Source organism: Pteropus alecto, unplaced genomic scaffold (assembly GCF_000325575.1).
Source record: "Pteropus alecto unplaced genomic scaffold, ASM32557v1 scaffold125, whole genome shotgun sequence".
Lineage (NCBI taxonomy): Eukaryota > Metazoa > Chordata > Mammalia > Chiroptera > Pteropodidae > Pteropus > Pteropus alecto.
The window spans coordinates 8,410,719-8,430,409 of record NW_006436888.1 but is presented as its reverse complement, the minus strand read 5'-3'; the positions used below and the strand labels follow the sequence as shown (position 1 = coordinate 8,430,409).

At 50.8% G+C, this 19,691-nt stretch overlaps 1 protein-coding gene and 1 non-coding gene across 2 annotated transcripts in view; one reads left to right on the top strand and one right to left on the bottom strand.

Annotated features, from left to right (window-relative positions):
* Positions 1-184: 184 nt before the first annotated feature.
* DNAJC11 (DnaJ heat shock protein family (Hsp40) member C11) overlaps positions 185-19,691 on the bottom strand; it is a 56,104-nt gene continuing 36,597 nt past the window's right edge. Inside the window, exons 5-16 of the mRNA XM_006914391.2 lie at positions 17,380-17,508; positions 16,382-16,504; positions 15,313-15,386; positions 12,298-12,487; positions 11,437-11,522; positions 11,005-11,121; positions 4,180-4,335; positions 3,058-3,127; positions 2,260-2,317; positions 1,973-2,115; positions 1,183-1,312; positions 185-800 (exon numbers count right to left, since the gene is read on the bottom strand). Of these exons, the coding sequence (XP_006914453.1) occupies positions 775-800; positions 1,183-1,312; positions 1,973-2,115; positions 2,260-2,317; positions 3,058-3,127; positions 4,180-4,335; positions 11,005-11,121; positions 11,437-11,522; positions 12,298-12,487; positions 15,313-15,386; positions 16,382-16,504; positions 17,380-17,508 (1,302 nt within the window). The 3' untranslated portion in view covers positions 185-774. The remainder of the gene's footprint in view (positions 801-1,182; positions 1,313-1,972; positions 2,116-2,259; positions 2,318-3,057; positions 3,128-4,179; positions 4,336-11,004; positions 11,122-11,436; positions 11,523-12,297; positions 12,488-15,312; positions 15,387-16,381; positions 16,505-17,379; positions 17,509-19,691) is intronic.
* On the top strand, positions 11,700-11,818 carry LOC112481785. Its single transcript, XR_003047044.1, has one exon. It is a non-coding gene; the product is annotated as a 5S ribosomal RNA (ribosomal RNA).

Genomic DNA, 19,691 nt, shown 5'->3' with positions numbered 1-19,691 from the left:
GCGTGGGCAGTGAGAGGGACACAGCCTTCTCCCAGGATGGCGGTGGGGGGGGTGCTGCTGCTGGAAAGCGACTTGTGACAGAGATGGGCCCTGGGACCGAGTGACACCACTGTCCCAAGCCAAGTGCCAGAGGAATGACTGGAGGAGTCCTGGGAGGGAAAAAAGAGACTGATTTCCAGAATCATTCGTTCTCAGATAAAAAGCAGATTTATAGACCCACACAACCCTCTCCGGATTCACTTAGTCACATTTCGGCAGGAAAAGGTGGTTTTCGGGACACCGACCCAGCAGATGCTCCCTCGACGGGAGACCTCTGTTCCTGAGAGCGCCCGCCTTCCTTCCTGGCCCCGTGGCTGTCCACGTTCAGTGTGGGGTTCAGGAGAAGCAGTTCGCCTCCCGCATGAGGGTGGGGCTCCGTAACGGCCTCAAGACGACAGGAACTACTGGGTGGCAGCGGTCGGCACTCGTGGAGGAGACGGGGGGGCCAGAGGCGGCGGGGCCGGCGCCCTCCCTTCCAGGGACATAATCCTTGGGGAGACAGACACGGCTGTGCTGTGGTCCTGGTCCAGGTGGGGCTGCCTCAGTCCTACCTACAGCACCCACGAAAGTGGGGTGTCTGTGTGTCCCCTTCACTTAATTGATAGGGTACCGCCTTCTATAGGAATAATATAAAACAAACACATCAGATGTCTGGGTTTTTTCCCTGCTTCCAAATTTGTAGACTCCCAGGAAAAGATTTTTTGCAGCCTCTTTTAATCTGGTTTCTCACGCAGTTTATCCATCTGTGTCAATCCTGTGAGCTGTAAAAGACAAGGCAAACCAGTGAATCGAACAGCAGCTGTTTCCATGGCCTTTTTCCACACAGAGGCGCGGCCATCAGCAGGCCCGAGGCCGCCTGGCCGACGCGGGCTCTGCAATGTACAGAGCGGCTGGGTTTGCTTCACACCCAGCCACTGAGCTGCAGCTGCAAGCAGGGCTAATTCCACCTGGGACAGGCTGACACCCCTGAGAGGGGCACCTCCCGGAGCGAGTCACGGTGCCCAAGCCCGCCTGCTCCCAGGTGGAAAACAGAGGGAGGGCGGCTGTCACCCCACATTCTGATGTTCCCAGCCCTGGTCAGTGGCCGAGGGCCTCTCCTGGCCTGTGCACAGGACAGGTGACTTCAAAGGGGCAGCTACTCACACTGCTTTGGTATCCTAAGCGCCTCGCTGTCCAGTGCCATCACCTGGTGCAGGACCCCTCGGAACTGGTAAAGCACCTTCAGGTTCTTTTCTTCGCCCACACATGGGTCGTAGAACCCGGGCAGCCCAGCCTGCAACACACACACTACCATTGGGCCCCGTTTAGACCAGCATGGCCACGGCCCGTTGCCGCCTGCAGAGGCAGCGTGGAAGGGTCTGGACTTTGCTTCAGAAGTTGCCCCAGAAAGACGCAAACATTGCAGCTTGAGGAGAAAGAAACGAAAATTCAAACAAGCTGCCCATTTCATCCTAGACTGCCCTTTCAATATAGGCCCCTCCCCGTACCGTACATGCACCTGTCTTCACGGGAGCCACCAGCCGGAGACATTAGCCGTCTTCAGGGAGCTAGCGGTCCCTGCCCTGAGCTAATTTGCACTTTTATTCGCCTTTATAATCCGCACCCCAGGCTCCAGCCTGAGCCAGATGCGCAGGAGGTGGCCTCGCGCTCCTGGAGCAGGGCGAGGAACAAGCTGCACGTCAGCTCCGCGAAGGCAGACGCACATCCTGTTGGCTGCTGTACCAGCGTGGGAGGTGCTTGATGAGCGCTTGCTGCGAACGAGTGACTGGGTGAATGAGTGACGCAAACAGCTCCGACGCGGGAAGCACCTGGGTGCCGGGCGGCAGCCCGTACAGCGGATTCCGCTGCTACGAAATGGCCATTCCCTGGGGCCAACTGTCCCCAGTCCCCAGAGGCCTTCCCTGCCAGGACCCGTGGACACATGGCGCCGTACCTTAGAGGCCTCCGTGAGGATGAGCTTCGAGTCCTTCACCAGGCACTGCAGGGGCACAGTCACGTCGATCACCTTCACCTTCTCGTTCTTCCTGCTCCTGTCGTTGACAAATTTCCCATACCAGGCGTTGACGATGATGAGCCCTGAGGACAGGCTGCGTCAGGGCAGGGGCGAGCTGTGGCCGACGCCCGCCCCCCGATGCGGCTGGACCCCAGGAATGGTGTGCTCCTTAGAGACCCCTGCGCCCACCCTGTCCCAAGATCCCGAGAGAGGCCAAGCCTTCTCACCCATCCTGGATTCTTCTGCCTCGATTATTCTTCGGACAGATTCCTGCATCAGCCGAACCTGCAAAGACCAAGGCAAGCCGAGGTCAGGGCCCTCACTGAGCTCCGGCTCTGTTCAGAGCCACAGCACGTGCCTGGGGCATTTCAGCCCTTCCCCTGTCACTTACCCTAGATACCTGTCACCTTACATCAGGTAAAAACTATTCATTTAAAGGTAAGAAAAAGAGAACAAAATCCACCACTTTTTACAAAACCTCGTTATGTCTTTTGAGAACAACTGCAACTCATCTTTAGGGACAGGAACTGAAGTCCCCAGGACAGTGCCCCATGGGCAGTGTGAAGACTAACTTGACCAGTGCGGTTCTTGGGGAAGAAAGGCCTGAGACCGGAGGCCCTGGAGACAGCACACAGGGTGGGAAGTACCCCCGAGCCCCAGGTTAAGAAACTGCTCCTGCCCTGCAGGACAGCACCCGATCACGCGGAGCTCGAGGGCTTCCGGGGGAGAGGGGCGGGTGTGTGCGGCACCCGGATTCACGCGGAGCCCCAGGGCTTCCGGGGGAGAGGGGCGGGCGTGTGCAGCACCCGATCACGCGGAGCTCGAGGGCTTCCGGGGGAGAGGGGCGGGTGTGTGCGGCACCCGGATTCACGCGGAGCCCCAGGGCTTCCGGGGGAGAGGGGCGGGCGTGTGCGGCACCCGGATTCACGCGGAGCCCCAGGGCTTCCGGGGGAGAGGGGCGGGCGTGTGTGGCACGCGGATTCACACGGAGCCCCAGGGCTTCTGGGGGCGCGTGCAGCACTCACAGCAGCTTCCGCCTCTTGTTTCTTCTGCAGGATGTCAGTGGCCGTGCTTTCCCTCTGCTTCTCCAACTCCCTATGCGAGAAGACACAAGGCACACATTAGCGCGGTGCTGCCCTCACTGGGCCTGCGAACAGTCTGTGCTCTAACTGCATCCCCAGTTCCAGAACTCTCCACAGTATTTCCGAGATAACCTCAAGCGAATCTGGCAGTCACAGGCCCACGCAGCCTCCCCGCTGTCCCTAGGTGGCTCTCAGCCACCTCAGCACCAGGGCGAACGGGAAACCCGCTGCCAGGCCCTTTGGGAAGAAACCTCCAGCTGACAGCATCAGGGGAGAAGGTGAGACTCACAGGAGACACCACCAGTCTCCCGGGATTACTTTCCACCACTCTTGGGAGGGACGACACAGCCTCCGTGAGATACGTAAATACACTTTCCTCTCAGCAAAGCACAGGGACGCGAGGCGGCACACACCCGTCCCGTCAGAAGGCCTGATGAAGCACATCCTTTGTTTCAAGCCTCAAGCCTCCTGGGAAATTAGGGTCCTGAACTCTCCCGATCCAAAGGCCGCAGGGCCTGGAGAACGCTGTTCATTCCTTCCCCTCAATTCCCTGAGCTGCACGATTCATGAAACTCCATCACGACAAAGCGACGACTCTAAACCACCCCTCAGAGTGGATATTATGCCCTCACTGGAGGATCCATGAAATACTGCAAAACAGATTACATTGCTGTGACGCCTGAGACACAGTCAACACCTGCCCCTCATGTGAGAACTCAGAACCCACGCCTCCCGAATTCAGTGCCGGAAAAGAAATGGTTAGAATGAGAAAAAGAAAAACTTTTTATTTCTTGTGGTCATGGTTTAAAGTCTCGACAATTTGGTTAACAGACTAATCCTTTCTGGAAATAGGAGTGAGAGACAGAAGAGAAAGTGATGGTAGCAGATCTGCTAACGCTTACTGAGTCCTTATTATGGACCAGGCCCGACACTCAGCCCCGTACAGGCATCAATCAGTGAGAACCCTATGGGGTAGGTTCTAGTATCGTCTCCATCTGAAAGACCGTGAGGACGCTGAGGCACAGAGCTGTTTAGTGATGTCTCAGTGACATGCTTTACACTCACCTCTCTTTCTGAGCCCTGAGGTATGGCTTGATGACAAGACGGTGCATGGCAAAGTAGACCACGAGGGGCCCCACAGTGGCATAGAACACAGCGCTGGGAAGAAGCTGATCCGTCAGGTGAATGGGGAAGAAGTAAGTCTGACTGGCTCTGTTTAATCTGCAAATAAAAACAAAACCTCCGAGATGAGTCGGGTCTCCAGGAGAGGAGGGGCGGTGGCCCAGTGCCAGGCAGAGAGCCTCTTGGACATACAGACCACCGGAGGGGTGGAGCCCAGTGTCAGCTTCCCCTTTGCTGTCCCCATCCCCAAGTTCAGCTGCTGGATGTGATGTACGTGAAGGCAGAAAGATCCCAGGACCTGCTGACCACAAGGGCAAAGCGACAAACTAGTGCTTAACCAGAGCAAAGGTGGCCTTAGAAGACAGGAGCAGACACTCCTCCAGGTATCCTGGGGACAGAGTCACACTCCAGTCCTTAATTTACCTGTTCAAAAGAAGTGTGTGAAGATTTCCAAAGTTAGCAACTTAAGGAGGTTCTGCTTCCAGTAATGGCTGAGTAGCTGCTACTGGATCGACCATCCCACAGACAACAAAGGTGAACTCAGGACCATGTACGACAAACACAGAACTTCAGGTACTGGACAGCAACTCAAGGCCGGTGGCTCCAAGAGGAGGGCTGGCACGCAGAGGATGAGACTGCAAGGGTCTCCTGGTATTGTTTTTTTTAAACAGGGCAAGTCTCAGTCTACCGTTTGGATGCTAAAACTGGAATCTGCGGTCCTATTAGATTGATTCAACAGAGCTCAGAGTTTGGGGTAACCATAGTAGCTGGGATGTGGGAGGTCCCCAAAAGTCAGTGAACAAAGAGGAACGTCAACGACAGGGAAGCCCTAGGTTCTGTGTATAAAGGTGGCACATCCCCGGCTGGTCTCTCGTCTGTCGGTGGCCCAGCTAAGGGGAAAAGAATTGTGGTGTTTTGGCTGCTGCCAAACAGGTGAGTCTGAGCTTGCAGTCTGACTTCTAACTCCCTTCTAAAGGGAACATCAACACTTTTTGGAGAAACATGACAGAGGACAGGGTCTCTACAACGCACTATTCACAACACCGAGAAGAGGATACGAATTACTCTATTAATTAGGGCCCCAGAGAGGAGAGAAAGAATGAGGCAGGAATACATTTTTAAAGACTTAATAGCCTAAAAACGCCAAATTTGATGTAGGACACCAATTTAGCAAACCTCGAGCAACATAAATACAACAAAACCACATCAAAGTACATTGCTGTTAACTTGCTAAAAAAAAAAGAAAAAAAAATTGAATAGCCAGGAAAAAAAAAAGACACATTACATATAGGGGAATAATGACTCAAATGACCAATGACTCTTCATCAGAAACACTGGAGGCCAGAAGACAGAAGAACATCATTGTAACGTGCTGAAAGAGAAAAATCTATTAATCCTAAATTCTATCCAGTGACAATATCCTTCAATAATGAAAGCAAATCTAGAATTGATATAGAATGCAAAAAATAAGAAACCAAACAACTCAATAAGAAAACAGTCAAAAGATTTAAACGGAAACTTCACTGAAAAAGATTTATGGATGGCAAATAAGTCCACGAAGAGATGCTCAACATCATTAGATATTAAAAAAAAACAAACAAACAAAAAAAACAAAACAAACAGAAAAACAAAAACAAAAACAACCCACACAAAGGGTTGGCAGAAACCACTACTCTGGAAAACAGCTCAGTACTTTTATAAACACACACCTAGCATATGACTCAGCACGCCTACTCCTAGGTGCTTATCCAAGAGATCAAAACTTAATGTTCACACGATACCTGTATATGAATGCCTATATTGGCTTTATTTGTAATTGTCAAAAACTGGAAACAATAGAAATATGTTTAAACTGGTAGACTGTGGACATCTACACAGCGCAACACCGAACAGCAGTCATAAGGGACATGCTACCGACGTATGCAACGATGCGGATGCGTCTCAGACGCACGTCCAGGAGGCTTCGACTGTATGATTCCATTCACACGGCATTTGGAAAAAGGCAGAAATATAAGGAACAAAAACAGATTGGTGGTTGCCAGGGCCTAGGAGGCCACACATAGGGCATGGAGGAGTTTGGGGGGATGATGGAATTATTCTGTATCTTGATTTTGACAGTGGTTACGTGACTTACATGATTGTCAAAACTCAGAACTATACAATAAAAAGGATGAATTCTAATTTATGTAAATTTTTACCTCAATACACCTGACTTTAAAAATTATAGCAGTGATACCATTTTTAGATCTGGGGTGGGAATGCCCATGAACTATTTTAGGTTAATGTGATATAAAATAAAAATAAAATGATGCTTATAGGTAAAATATAATAAATAAAATATAAAAGCAGAATAAAGGAAAAATAAACATGTATTCTGGTGCAGAATACTAAGAGGGTACCACTGGCAGACTTACACTATAAGAAAAGCTAAAGAAAGTTTTTCAGGCCAAAGAAACTAATATAGAAGAAAACTCCGATTTTTAGGAATAAGTAAGGAACGCTAAAATGGAAAAAGAAAAAAAAAAAGGATCAACACAAAACTATTACTTTTTTGATTCCTTTAACATATACATGACAATTTAAAGCCAAAATGACAACACTACTGTGGAGATTATAATGTGTGCAGATGTCACATACAGAAGACCACGACATAAAGGACATGGGAAGGGGGAAAATGGCCCCAGAGGTTTTTGAGGTTCCTCATTTTACGTGGAATGCAATATTAAATCTAAATAGATGATGGAAGGTTATTAGTAATGTATATTGTAACCTCTGGAAAAACCACTGGAAAAAAATAATGCACAGAGGTATAGCTAAAAAGTCAACAGATAAATTAAAATGAAATGCTAAAAATATTCAGTTAACATAGAAGAAGGCAGAGGAAAATGGTTAGAGGAACAAAAAATCAGAAGGGACAAATAGAAAATAATAAATAACAGGCCTAAATCCAACCATATGAATAATTACATTAAATATTAACGAATTAAATACTCCAATTAAAAAGCAAGAGATGTACTCGCTTCGGCAGCACATATATAGAGATCAGCATGGCCCCTGTGCAAGGATGACAAGCAAACTCGTGAAGTGTTCTATATAAAAAAAAATTTAAAAAGGCAAGAGAGTATCTGAACAAATAGTAAGAATGGAAAAGTAAGATCTAACTATATGCTATGTATGAGAGATATTTAAAATATAAACACAGAGACAGGTTAAATGTAAACGGACAGAAACACAAGAACTATACCAACAGTCAGCATGAGAAGGCTGGGGCTGTTACGTTAATATCAGATAAAGCAGGTGCCAAGATAGACAGTACTGTGAGATAGAGAGATGCTCCATGATGATAAGAAGGTCAACTCACTGGGAAGATACAATCATCGAAATGTATGTGTCTAATAAGAGAACTTAAAAATACACAAAGCAAAATCTGACAAAAGAAGGAATTACAGAATTCCACAATCACGGCTGGAGATTTTAACATTTCTCTCTCTGCAATTGATAGAACTCCCCAACAAAATCGGTAGTAGAAATTCTGATTTCTGACAAATGCTGTCAATGATCTTGGCCTAATATATTTATAGAACACTACAACCAACAATTGCAGAACACACATTTTTTTCAAGTGCACCTGATACACTGACCAACATCAATTATATGTTGGGCCATAAAACAAGTCTTAATATATCTAAAAAGACTGGAATCATACAAAATATGTTCTCTTACCAAAATGAAATTAAATTAGAAATCAACAATCAGATATTTAGAAAAAACCCAAGTATTTGGAAATTAAGCAATACATTTCTAGCAGTGAAATTAGAAAATACTTTGAAAGATATCAAAATTTTTGACTGGGTAAAGCAGTTCTTAAAGAGAAATATACAGCCTTAAATGTTTATATTAGAAAAGAAAGTCTCAAGTTAATAAAATAAGGTTTGACCTTAAAAAGCTAGAACAGCAAAGTAAAACCAAAATAAGAAGAAAAGAAATGAGATCAGAAATCAATTAAACAGAAACAGATAAACAATAGAGAAAATTTACAAAGCCCAAATCTGGTTCTTTGCAAGGTTAAGTACCCTAGCCAGACCGATTAAGAAATAGGTAGAAAGAATACAAATTACTGACATCAGGAATGAAGAGAGATTATCGAAAGATAATTACAGATGTTAAAAATATAAGAGCATATTATGAGCAACATTTTGCTAATAAATTTGACACTTAGATGAAATGGACAAGTTCCTAGAAGAAAATTACAAATTAAGGAGCTGACATAAGATCAAACAGAAAACTGGAAAAGCCCTATATTTATGAAAGAAATAGAATTCATTAACCAAAACCTTCCTACAAAGAAAACTCGTGCTCAGTTGACTTCACTGGTGAATTCTATAAAACATAAGGAAGAAATAATACCAATCTTACACAAATTCTTTCAGAAAATAGAGGTGGAAGGAACGGTTCCTAACTCATTTTATCAGGCTGGCATATCTCATTCTAAGACCTGACAAATACAAATTAAAAAAAAAAAAGATTATAGACCAGCATCCCTTATAAACATAGTTGCAAAAATCCTTAGTGAGATATTAGCTAACCACATGAGGCAATATATAAAAAGTCTCACATAGCATCACTAAGTGGGATTTCCCTCAAGAATGTAAACGTGATTCAACATTCAGAACGTAATGTGATTCGCCAAATAAACAAATATAAGAGAATAGTTAGCAACTCCAGTGCCTTCTGGCAAAACTTTGGTTTATATACAAATATAATTTGGACAATTCAGCCTGCTGACACAGGAAATGTGGCTGAAGGGAAAATGTTTCTTTCTGACTCATGGCCACGGACAGTAGACTAGTCGTTAACAGGAGGCGGGGAGTGGGGAGGTAGATGGGGAAAAGGGGTCAAATATGTGGTGACGGAGAGAAATCTAACTATGGGCAGTGAACACACAATGCAATGTCTATATGCCTTACCGTTGAATGGTACACCTGAAACATACTGGATTTCGTTAACCAATATCATAATAAAAAAATAAGAAAAAGAAAAAGAAAATGTTCCTTTCTGAAGCGCCGGAGTGGCATTCTTGGGACGAGAATCTGATTCTGATGTCAGATGACATCTCTATGGGAGACGTGTTCGAAAACGAACTGAGTCAGAGAACTGTGCCACGGAAGTGGTCCCAGTCTGGGGGGAGGGGAGCAAGGGATCGGACTGCAGAAGTCGGACAGCTCTCTGCAGCCGGGCATGAAATCTCAGCTGCTGTCAAGTCTTCTGCGAGCGGAGAGACGGCTGATGCCAGCTCCGATCTTGGTGACCTGCGCTGGCTCTCGTCTCCGAAACCGAGATGTGGTCGGTTTCCTCTCTCTCTGAGTTCCTGGCACAGCTGCAGGTGCCAGGCTGTGTTCTAAGCTCTACGACAGCTGGAGCTGGGTGCAACAGAGAATAACAGGGTGACCGGGAAAGGGACTGCCTGGGCCAAGGTGACAAGGGCTGCCTTCAGCAATTAGGTGACATTTGGTCAGAGACCTGAGGGAATCAAAGGGCCCAGCCATGTAGTGATCTGGGGATGGAGGAATAGCAAATGCTGCGTCCAGAGCCAGGACTGGGCTCGGTGTGTCCCAGGCGCAGTGTGGGGGCCAGTGTGGCAGGGGTGGCGTGAGCACAGGCTGCAGGGAGAACATGAGACCAGAAGGACGGTGAGGGGCTGGGTCACCGGGGGCCCTCAGGGACTCGTGTGGCAGTCACCGCGGGTCTTAAGCAGAGGATGACATATGCTGACTTACATTTTAACAAGACTCTGCCTGTGTGCAGGTGTCACACAGGTGAGGTCAGTGGGGATGCTGCAGTGGTTCAGACACGAGACAGGGTAGCAGCGAGGCCGTGAGAAACGGTCAGACTCAGGCCACGCCGTCAGCATCGTGCTGACACGGCTCTGAGGCCCGTTAGTGTGGGAGAGAGACCACGGCTAACTCCAAGGGCATGGACAGGACACCTGGAGGGACCGAGCTCCCTTCTGATGAGGCAGGGAAGACGTCAGACAGAACAGATTTTGAAGGGTATGCCTGTCCGAGGGTGAGGGGAGGGCCAGGAGCTGTTTTAGACGGGTGATGTTTGAGATGCTGTTAGATACCCCAGCAGAGCTTCAGAACATGAAGCTGGACAGGCAAGCTGGAGATGTCGGGGAGGGCTAACTGTGAGTCATCCGTGCGTGGAGGTATTTAAGGCCAGAGGCTGGAAGCTCGGTGAGACCCCTGGGGAGAGTCCACAGACAAGGACTGGGCCCCACCACAGCGAGGCCTCCGTCCAGAAGCAACCAGCCAGCCAGGTAAGACCAGAGGCAGTGCAGAGGCTGGAAAGCAGGAAGGGATGTCACTGAAGCAGGGGGAGCAAGGGTCTGTGTGACAACGGGGACACCCTGCACTCAGCTGCCTGTGCTGCTGAGGATGTTGCGTGCACATGTGGTGTTGGGGAGCAGTGTCGGTGGGCGGGCGTCCAGGGCCATCGGGGAAGGCAGAGGGTCGAGAGAGACATGGGCGGGTTGGAAGGTGGGCGGTGGGGCACGTGGATGGTCTCCGAGAGCAGACACAGACCTCGCTGAGTAAAGGAGGGGCTCAGGGACTCTCTGACATGTGCTTAGACGCCAAAGACAGAAGCGACCGCACCTCTGAGCGTGAAATTACAAAGCAAAGTCTGTTTCACACCCTGATGCAGGTGAAGCCAGCTGGGTTCCAAGATGCCAGACAACCTGTGGCAGGAACACTGTGTTCGGCTTACTTGACTTTGAGAGAAACGCCCTGCGGGACTCCGATGCTGACTGCGGCGCCCAGGACACTGTGGCTGGAGATCTTCCGCTCCGCCCCGTACTCCACCACCGTGCCGAAGAAGCCTGCCCTGCGGGCGGCAGGTCACAATCAGCAAGCAAGGGCAATGGTCATGCAGAGCGGGGGGCAGGGGGGGCCCGACCCCTTCCCGTCTGCCCTCCCACCACCCACAGGGAGTGGGTCACGACTGACGCCTTGGTCAGCGAGCACGACATAGCCAGGACACCGATGGTCCCGTTCCTGCACTAGACGGGGTCCCTGGAGGCCCGGGTCTGCGAGAACCGTGACGCATGAGAGAGCGAAGTGAGCGGGCATCTCCCCTGCCGGCTCCACCGTCAGGAACCCCGTGGTCAGGCACGCTCTGGTGACCCGGGCCAGGACTTACTTAAGGGACCCTTTCACGCGCGTCTGGTCGTCGTCCTGGAATTTGTGCTGATAGCTGATCAGTGCGAAGGAGTGAGGGATTCCAAGCTGCGAAGACGGAGGGACAGAAACATGGCTGGGGCCGGGGCCGGGGCCGGACGCGCGCCGCCCGCACTCACTGCCGAGCTCACGTGGGCCGGCCTCCCGGGCAGGGGCCGGGTCTGGCAGCTGTGCGAAGTGTGTGACAATTTACCCGTAGCCAATATGTAAAAACTGGGAGATTTTGCCTATGGCCACACTACCCTGAACGTGCCTGATCCCGTCTGATCTCAGAAGCTAAGCAGGGTCGGGCCTGGTTAGTACTTGGATGGGAGACCACCTAGGAAGACCAGGCGCTGTAGGTGTTAAAAAAAGAAATTTAAAAAAATAAATAAATAAAAAATAAAAACTGGGAGATTTTACATAAAAACCCATTCTTCTGCCTTATCATGAGAAAAAAGTACACCACCAAGCCTGCATTCCCGCGTGGCAGCAGCTGCCCTGAAGGTGGGCTCGCTCTCGCTGTGCCCCTGCCCGGCCAAGGAGGCATCTGAGTGAGTGTATGATTCTGCTTTGGGGTCACCTACCAACCAGGATCGGGGTGGCTGCTCCCACCCCGATTCTGTGAGCTTCTCCCACCGGAAGCCGTGAAAAGGCATTCTGCTTTAGGATAACTGGAGCTCAGGCGCCCGGGAGCCCAGGACCAACAGCATTTCAACACCCTGGAGAGTGGGTGACCGGAACCTGCTCTCCTGAGCCCCCACAGGTGCTCCGATCCGGGCAGGGTGACCGGGGCGAAGGCTGTGAGGGGCACGTTGGGCGGTGGGAGGAGCTCAGTCCTTACCTGCAGGGCCACGGTGAAGTGGCTGGTTTTGGTGTCCCGGACGATGCTCGTGTTCATGGCCGACTGGATTCCCCATCGCCACTGCAGGTAGCCCACGGTGTTCTTGTCCAGGTTCCGGGCTAGGACAGTGGTTAGGCCAGGCCGGATTCCGCGGGACGAAAACTGCAGAGCACAGTTTGTCGTCACAAAGCTGGGGGGACACACAGACAGAAAGGGTCCTGGATGACACCCGGCTGTTCTCGGCCCCTTCCTCTCTGCCAGGCTAAGACCCTGTCATCCCTTCTGTCATCCCTGGGCCAGCTCCAGCATGGAAGCAGGAGACCAAGCCTCCTCAGTAAGGGGGAGGGGGAGGGTGATGGGGTAGGATCTTTCCAGCAATCCTCCCTGCTGCTCAGCACCCCCACTCCCCATTCCAATTTCAGCTGTATCCAAACAGGCACCTGCAGGTCTGCGTTACCAGCCAGTGGATCCGATCCCACTGCCAGTTAAATCCCCCAGGAGGTTCCCCAAGTTGGCCACACGCTGGCATCAGCCGGCTACTCCAGAAAGTACTGATGGTCACCCTGCTCCCAGGCATTCTGACGGTGGGAGTACAGGCCAGGAGCATTAAAAGCCTGCCAGGTGACTCTAGATGTGCAGCGAGGCTTGGGGACCACTTGCCCAGAGCCCACGGCAGACCAACTAATCCAGAATTTCCAAGCGGGGGCCCAGGCATTTAAAAGACTGCCCAGGTGATGCTGATGTACACCCTCAGCTGGGTACTACTGACTGCAGCCACCTGAAAAGCCAGCACAGGATGTTGGTGACGTCACTTAATGTTGCCGACAGGTCTGAGACTTTAAGTGAAATGATGTGTAACGAAGCCAATTCTGGTCTGAACAAGAGTTAAGCTCCTCTGGCACCTCATCAACGTGAGGGACACAAGGCTGCACTACAGGTGTTAGTTAATGACCTGCCACACAGTAAACCACCTCCCACAAAGGCCTCTGAAGTTCGTTTCCAGGGAGCCAGCCCCATCTTCTGGTTGAAAAGGGTTATTTCATTTCAAAAACAAAGGAAGTCACAGCCCTTGACTCAGGTGTTAAAAGGTGAGCAGACAGCCTAGTAAACAGCCCGGGGGCACTGGCTAGCCTAAATTTAGTTTCTCTTTCTCTCCTAGCTCAGCTCTGGAAGTGTCACTTTTGCCATTAAAATAACAATAAATGTGATTAACTCTGCTCGTGGTCGCTGCACAGTTCTCACAGCTTCCCACGGCCACACCCACGGACCCCACTCTCCTCTGGGCCACCCCCTTTTCTCCCTCTTAGCTCAGAGGGTCGCATAGACAACATCACTTCAGTCACACCGGGGCCAGGGGAGCGAGCAGGCAGAAGAGAGATCAAGTCGCCCTTAGAATTTCAAGACAGTTACAAAATGACATTTAAAAGAATCAAAATACAAAGAATGAGATGCCTGTTTAATCAAAGTATTAAGATTTAGCATTTTTATCCAGCATGCCCTAGACAGCAAGACAGACTGACTTTGGGAAGAGAGCGGCCAGGTGGGCCTGGCTCGGGGACTGAGCCTCCCACGGCTCTCTGCCTGACTAGGGGCTGATCCCACACCAACCGAGGTCCCATAGTCCAGACTCAACCCTAGGATTAGGGTGCCCTAAGAGCAGATGCTGTACATTAATAAACTGGCATCCTTGTTTATGAATCTGCATCCTCAAGTCTGACAAACCCTGGGGACCACGATGAAATTCCATTTCTACAGCTGCGGAAGCTGACGCGCGGCCGGGCCCAAGCCCGGTGACATCGGGGCAGACGAGCACTCTGAGGCTCGACCAGACCACACGGCCACGTTTCCGCGATGAGAGGCCCCTCAGCACGTCTGGTCTCCAGAATGACGGGCTCTGCCCGAGCGAAGGACCCGTTCCCGGGCCCTCCCTATGCGGACCCCATTCGGTGGGTCTGGGGGGCGGGGGCAGGAATCTGTGCTTTTAGGTGGCCTCAGAGGTGACAATCCTAAGCAGACAAGATTAGGACAGTGCTAACGTATAAAATACACTGTGTTCACCTGATGTTCTGGTTGAAAGTATAAACCCTGGTCCCCTTCCCACACCCACTGAACCTAAGTCTTGGAACAGAGGCTGGAGAAGCCGGGTTCTAACCAACGCAGGGAGCCTAGGCCCCCCGCCCCCGCCCCGTGCACTCTGCCCCTGCTCGGGCTGTGCTCACCCTCACCAGCAGTGGACTTCTCCTGTCCCTGATGCCACGTTCTCTTTCTCACATTTCCCTGACTGTCCATGTGCGGACTGACCTGTGACCCAGCTTTACCACCACACCAGAGGGCAGGGATCACGGCAGCCACGCAGCTACCCATCCAAAGGAGGGAAATGGCCTTTATTCTCAAACATATCCCCCATCCTGGGACTCCTTGAGCTTTATTCCTCTGAGGAGAGAGGCTTAGTTTACCACCCACCTTTTATCTGTGCTCACACAGGTACCCTCCCAATGGCAACAAGGACACCCTGTTGTTCTAGAAGGGACAGGGAAGTACAGTTCTAGCAGTGTGACGTCACTGCTGGTGCGGGCTTAAAGCTCCAGCACGTCACCCACCCGAGACCAGGTGGTCTCGCACGCTGCTCCACGGCTCACAATGGCCCTTGCAGAGCTTCACACATGCTTGCGGATAAAGGAATAATACACAAGCTCATAAATACGTCACGGTGCTGACCTGTGACCTATGAACATCCCCATGAAGGCACTGTCCCTCCAGTCTCTGGGGTACTCACAGCCACTGCGACCAGGCAGGGCAGGAGCCCCGTCCCGACAGAGGAGGGCACTGCAGCCAGAGCAGGAGCCGCCCCGCCCAGTGCGCTTGCACTGCCAGCTCGCACCGGCGCTGCAGGACCCGCCTCAGTGACCCTGGAGGACAGGCAGGGCCACTCCAGAGGCCCTTGACACAAGGAACACACAGCTTTTGGTCTCCTAAGTCCACAGCGACCACCGAAGGGGACCCGTGTGCACTCACCATCTTGGCGTGAGGTTGCGGAACAGCTTCAGCCCCAACAGCGGCCCCTGCAGATCCCCAGCTCCAAACTCCAACTGTTGAGAAGAGCGGAAGCATTAGGTGCTGCGTCTCACGGCAGCGACGCGGGTCTCAGGCGAGCACCTCTGGCTGCTGTCCCTTCCTCTGATTCAAGGCCACACGCCTTGGCCGGCCGGCGCTCCAGAAGCGGGGGCTGGGAGATTCTTACGATCTCATCTCAACCTCTGGCAGGTGGGGAGGGCCGTGCCCACAGACCCAAAGGGGACGGCTCCAGTGGGGCGTTTCGGAAAGGCGCTCCTCGGAAGAAACGCCGCTCACCTCTCGAGCTCAGGTTGAAAGGGGAAACTGGGTCCCCACCCTCCTCCCCCGTCCATGAGGCGTCCGGGCATCTGCAGAGCACCCGCGGCAGCCAGGTGTGGGCCCACCCCCTCCCACCTGGTGCCCACTTCTTTGCGTTTTTATTGTGCTCTGCTTCGCCACTGCAGGTCTCACAGGTGACTGGAGACAGTTCTCAGGGCTCGGGCACTGAACCCATCAGCTGTTCTGCACTCGCGGCCTGGGAGGCCCGGCTGGCTCTGGCTGCCTCATTTACTAGTCTGGGTGACTTTCAAGGCAACGCTTCAATGTTAATTTGATGCAGCTCCATTTGCTTGGCAGCTCCGGCTGTGAAATGACCACTGATCAGTGGCCCGGAGCACTGGGGCAGAGGCACTGCCTTCTGACCCGTGCAGGAACGGGGCAGAGCTGGTAACGGGAACACAGCTGCCGACTTCCCCGCGGTTGCATTTTTGGAGATTGGCATCTCCAGGGAAACCCTATTCTAGCTTTGAGCTGTCTGGCAGGCTGAGAGGGCTCCTTAGACACGAGACATGCTTTTCTCTTGGGGAGAGTTAACTTATGGAAGTCTGACATCCGGTACCCTGTTTCCGGTACCCTGTGACACATCGATGAAGCCCACCCAGGCCATTCTGAGGGTCAGCTTGACGGGTGTCAATGTTCAGAAATAAGGCTTTGTAACAGACAACGCGACCCCGCCAGGTGACATTCTTACCTCTCCCCAGCCCTTCGCAGAAGTGACCCGTCTGAGTGCGAAGCTGATGGAGCCCCCTCCATTCCCGTTCTGGGTCGAGAGGCTTCCAGAGAGGATGGCTGTGTCTGTAGCTGTCAGGGGTGCCTAGGAAATGACATTTGCTGGTAAAAAGGAGTCAAAACAACAGCAAGTGCCAAGGCCAGCAGCATCAGGAATACGCAGTCAGCACAAGGCAGGTGACTTGGCAGTTCAGGTGTGCTGAGAAGCAGAATTACCTCGCTTTGCCATTTGAACTGCATGTGACCACCAAAGTAATGCTTTTGTAAAAGCTTTAACAGGCAAATTTCAAAACAAAGACAAAAACAATAACCAAAAAAACACCAGGGAAACACAGGGCTAAGTGCTGGTTCTCTGCGTGCTGACAGCACCAGACTGCAGAGACGTCACTGTGCCTTCCCACGGCCCCGACGGACTCTGGAAGCTCCAAGGGGGCAAGTTCCCCTGAGCTAGGACTTCATGTTCTAGAATGATGCACTTGAGAATAAACAGTTGAGGAAGCAGAGACCTATTGCAACCCTCAGTAGAGTGGCCTGGCGTTGCCACGTCCAGTGTGCAGAGAGATGACATCTGGTGACCCCAGGGCCCAGCTGAATGGTGTTTTCAGCACCATGTGGTGCAAATTAACACTGTATTAAGACCGGTTCTTGGAATTACCCGGGGAGGTCCGCTTTCACCCCTAGATCACCATGACCTTGGGCTCCCAGACCACCTGCACTTCCTGACTGGAGAGCCCTGAGCCCTTGGAAGCTAGCCCTGCCCCCTGCTTCTCCAACTCATGCTGCTAACACGTCAGCAAAGCAGTGACAAACAAGGCTGTGACCGGAGCCCTTTTCCAAGTGGCTCACTGCACCCTTCGTGAATAAAGATGAGGAACCCTGAGCATCTCTGCCCGCCCCGCGGCCTGGTGCATGGCCTCGTTAGCCCGCGCGCTGCCCTCGCGGAGGCGTCTGTGCCAATACCTCGATGGACTGGGATATGTGCATCTTGTTGATTTCAATCTGTGGAAAGCCACTGCCGGACACATCTTCGTACTCTTCCTCATAGCGATCGAAAAGGTCAGTGGCATCGATGCCAACGCTGATGGTCCCCTGGGGCAGAAAAGCAAGTAGTCAGCATGGGAGGGGGAGAGTCTGTGGAATGAAAGACACCCCACTTCGGCGGCTAGCGGTTCACTGGGTGCAGGCGGGGCGTGACCACGAGGCCCACGGAGCATGAATGTCACGGTTTAAATCAAGCCACGGTGAGCACCACTGACTTCTAGAGTCTGAAAACCTGTCATGCCTGCAGGCGGTGATGTACGGGCCAAAGACAAGCGTTAGGAAAAGCAGCAAGAGCTACGCAATTTGATTTTAGAGACCAAATGGGACCCATTTCACGGCTCTAAACAGATTGTCTCAGGATAGAACCCATGAATGCATAAACCTACAAACTAGCCCCACGGATTAAACACTATCCTTTTAATACGCTTACTTCACAAAACGGCTGTAAAACTGCTTAAAACATAAAAATACCTTCAAAGGCAAAGAAGTGCAAATAAAATAAATTATGAACAAACGGAAGATTTAAAAATGGTCCTGCCTGTTAAAATTAATTTGAGAATTAAGTTTTGAGAAACAGAATACCATGTTCTCTCAAGAAATACTAAGTTAAAATTTTGCTGACTGATCAAAATGATCCTTACTCAGAAAAATCAATGTTTATTATTTTCTTTTACTGTCATGAGACTTTTCAAATGGGCATAGATCTTAATCCAACATATAAAACCATTGCCACACACACATTTTTATTAAATTCTCTGCAGCCCATTTTTAAAAACAACTTTATCAAGGTTTAATTTACATATAATACAAACTGCACCCATTAAGTGTACAAGTCAATGAATTTTGACAGATGTGTACACTTGTGAAACCACTTCCAAAATCACAATACGGAAGCTTTCTATCACCCCAAAACTAGCTGGGGAGGATGTGTTTTCCTCCCTGAGAGGTGGACACATGAACGAAGGTGTGAGGGTGATGAGGGGTGACCCGGTGGCTATCTCGAGAAGCGAGGAGGCTGCTGGGGCTGGAGCAGAGGGAGGGAGAAGGTAGATGGAGCGGGGTGTCACAAATGGGTGACCATGTACCATGTTATGGGGGGGTTACCAGGGATAATAGCAGCTTAACCCTGTTGCTTCATTGGTATAGCAATAATCCCAGACTTCCACCTTTAAACAAAGTATTACCATGATCGATAATGTTATCATCACCAAGTGTTACCTTCGTCAGCTGCCGCCGCCTTAACTACGAAGCCAGAGTGGGTTTGGGGAGCGGGCCTTCACTTTGTTCCCCTAACATCTGCCACGGTCTCGTGTGATGCTGTGTGGGATGCACGGTCACTTTGGGAGATGACAAGGATAACCCATCACTCTTCCTCCATCTCTCTCCAGGTGAAATGTGAGCAGCCCCGCCCATCCTACCGCCTGCATGCAGGTGCTCCCCAGTATGGTAGCCCAGCACCCTTAACTCCTTCCGATCTCAGCTGGCGGCAGGAAAAGTATTAGAAGCTGCTGCCCATTTGGTGCATTGAGCAGATGGCTGGTGCCCTGGCCTATGGCACGTACGAAGCTGTCGAGCCACGGGTGAGCCATGGCCACGGGAAGCCTGGGTGTGTGTGAACAGGTGTGGAAAGGAGCTGGGCCAGTTCTGCAGTAGACTGTGAGAGAGCAGTGCACACGCTCTCGCCGCTGCTCTTCTCGTCTGCTGAACGGAGGAAGTCAGGAGCTGGCACTTTGTCTGTGAAGGGCTGTGGTATATATTTTAGGAGTTGGGGACCACAGTCTCTGTGGCAACTCGAGGGGAATGTAGTCAGACTATGCGGTAAATGATGGGGCCTGACTGTGTTCCAATAAAACTTTATTGATCCTGAAATCTGATTTCCATATAATCTTCACATCTCAAAACATTCTTTTGTTTCCGACCATCTAAAAACGTAAAAACCATTCTTAGCTCATAGGTCATACAAAAACAGGCAACGGGCCCAATCTGGCAACCCCTGTTATAAATTAACAGGGTTTCCTTTCTTCTCTTTTTACTGGGGGTTTGGTGGGGGAGCGATGCTTTATTTTGATAAACTCTTTAGGCAGCAATGAAATTAAACTCAATGTAGGTTCGATGAAAAATATTTAAGTAATAAATTTCCATTTTCCCAGAAAGCTGATGAACTTGTAACTTGAACGTTTTTGTTGCTCACCACTGACCATCCACAATGCTAATGCCGAAGACTCGAAAAT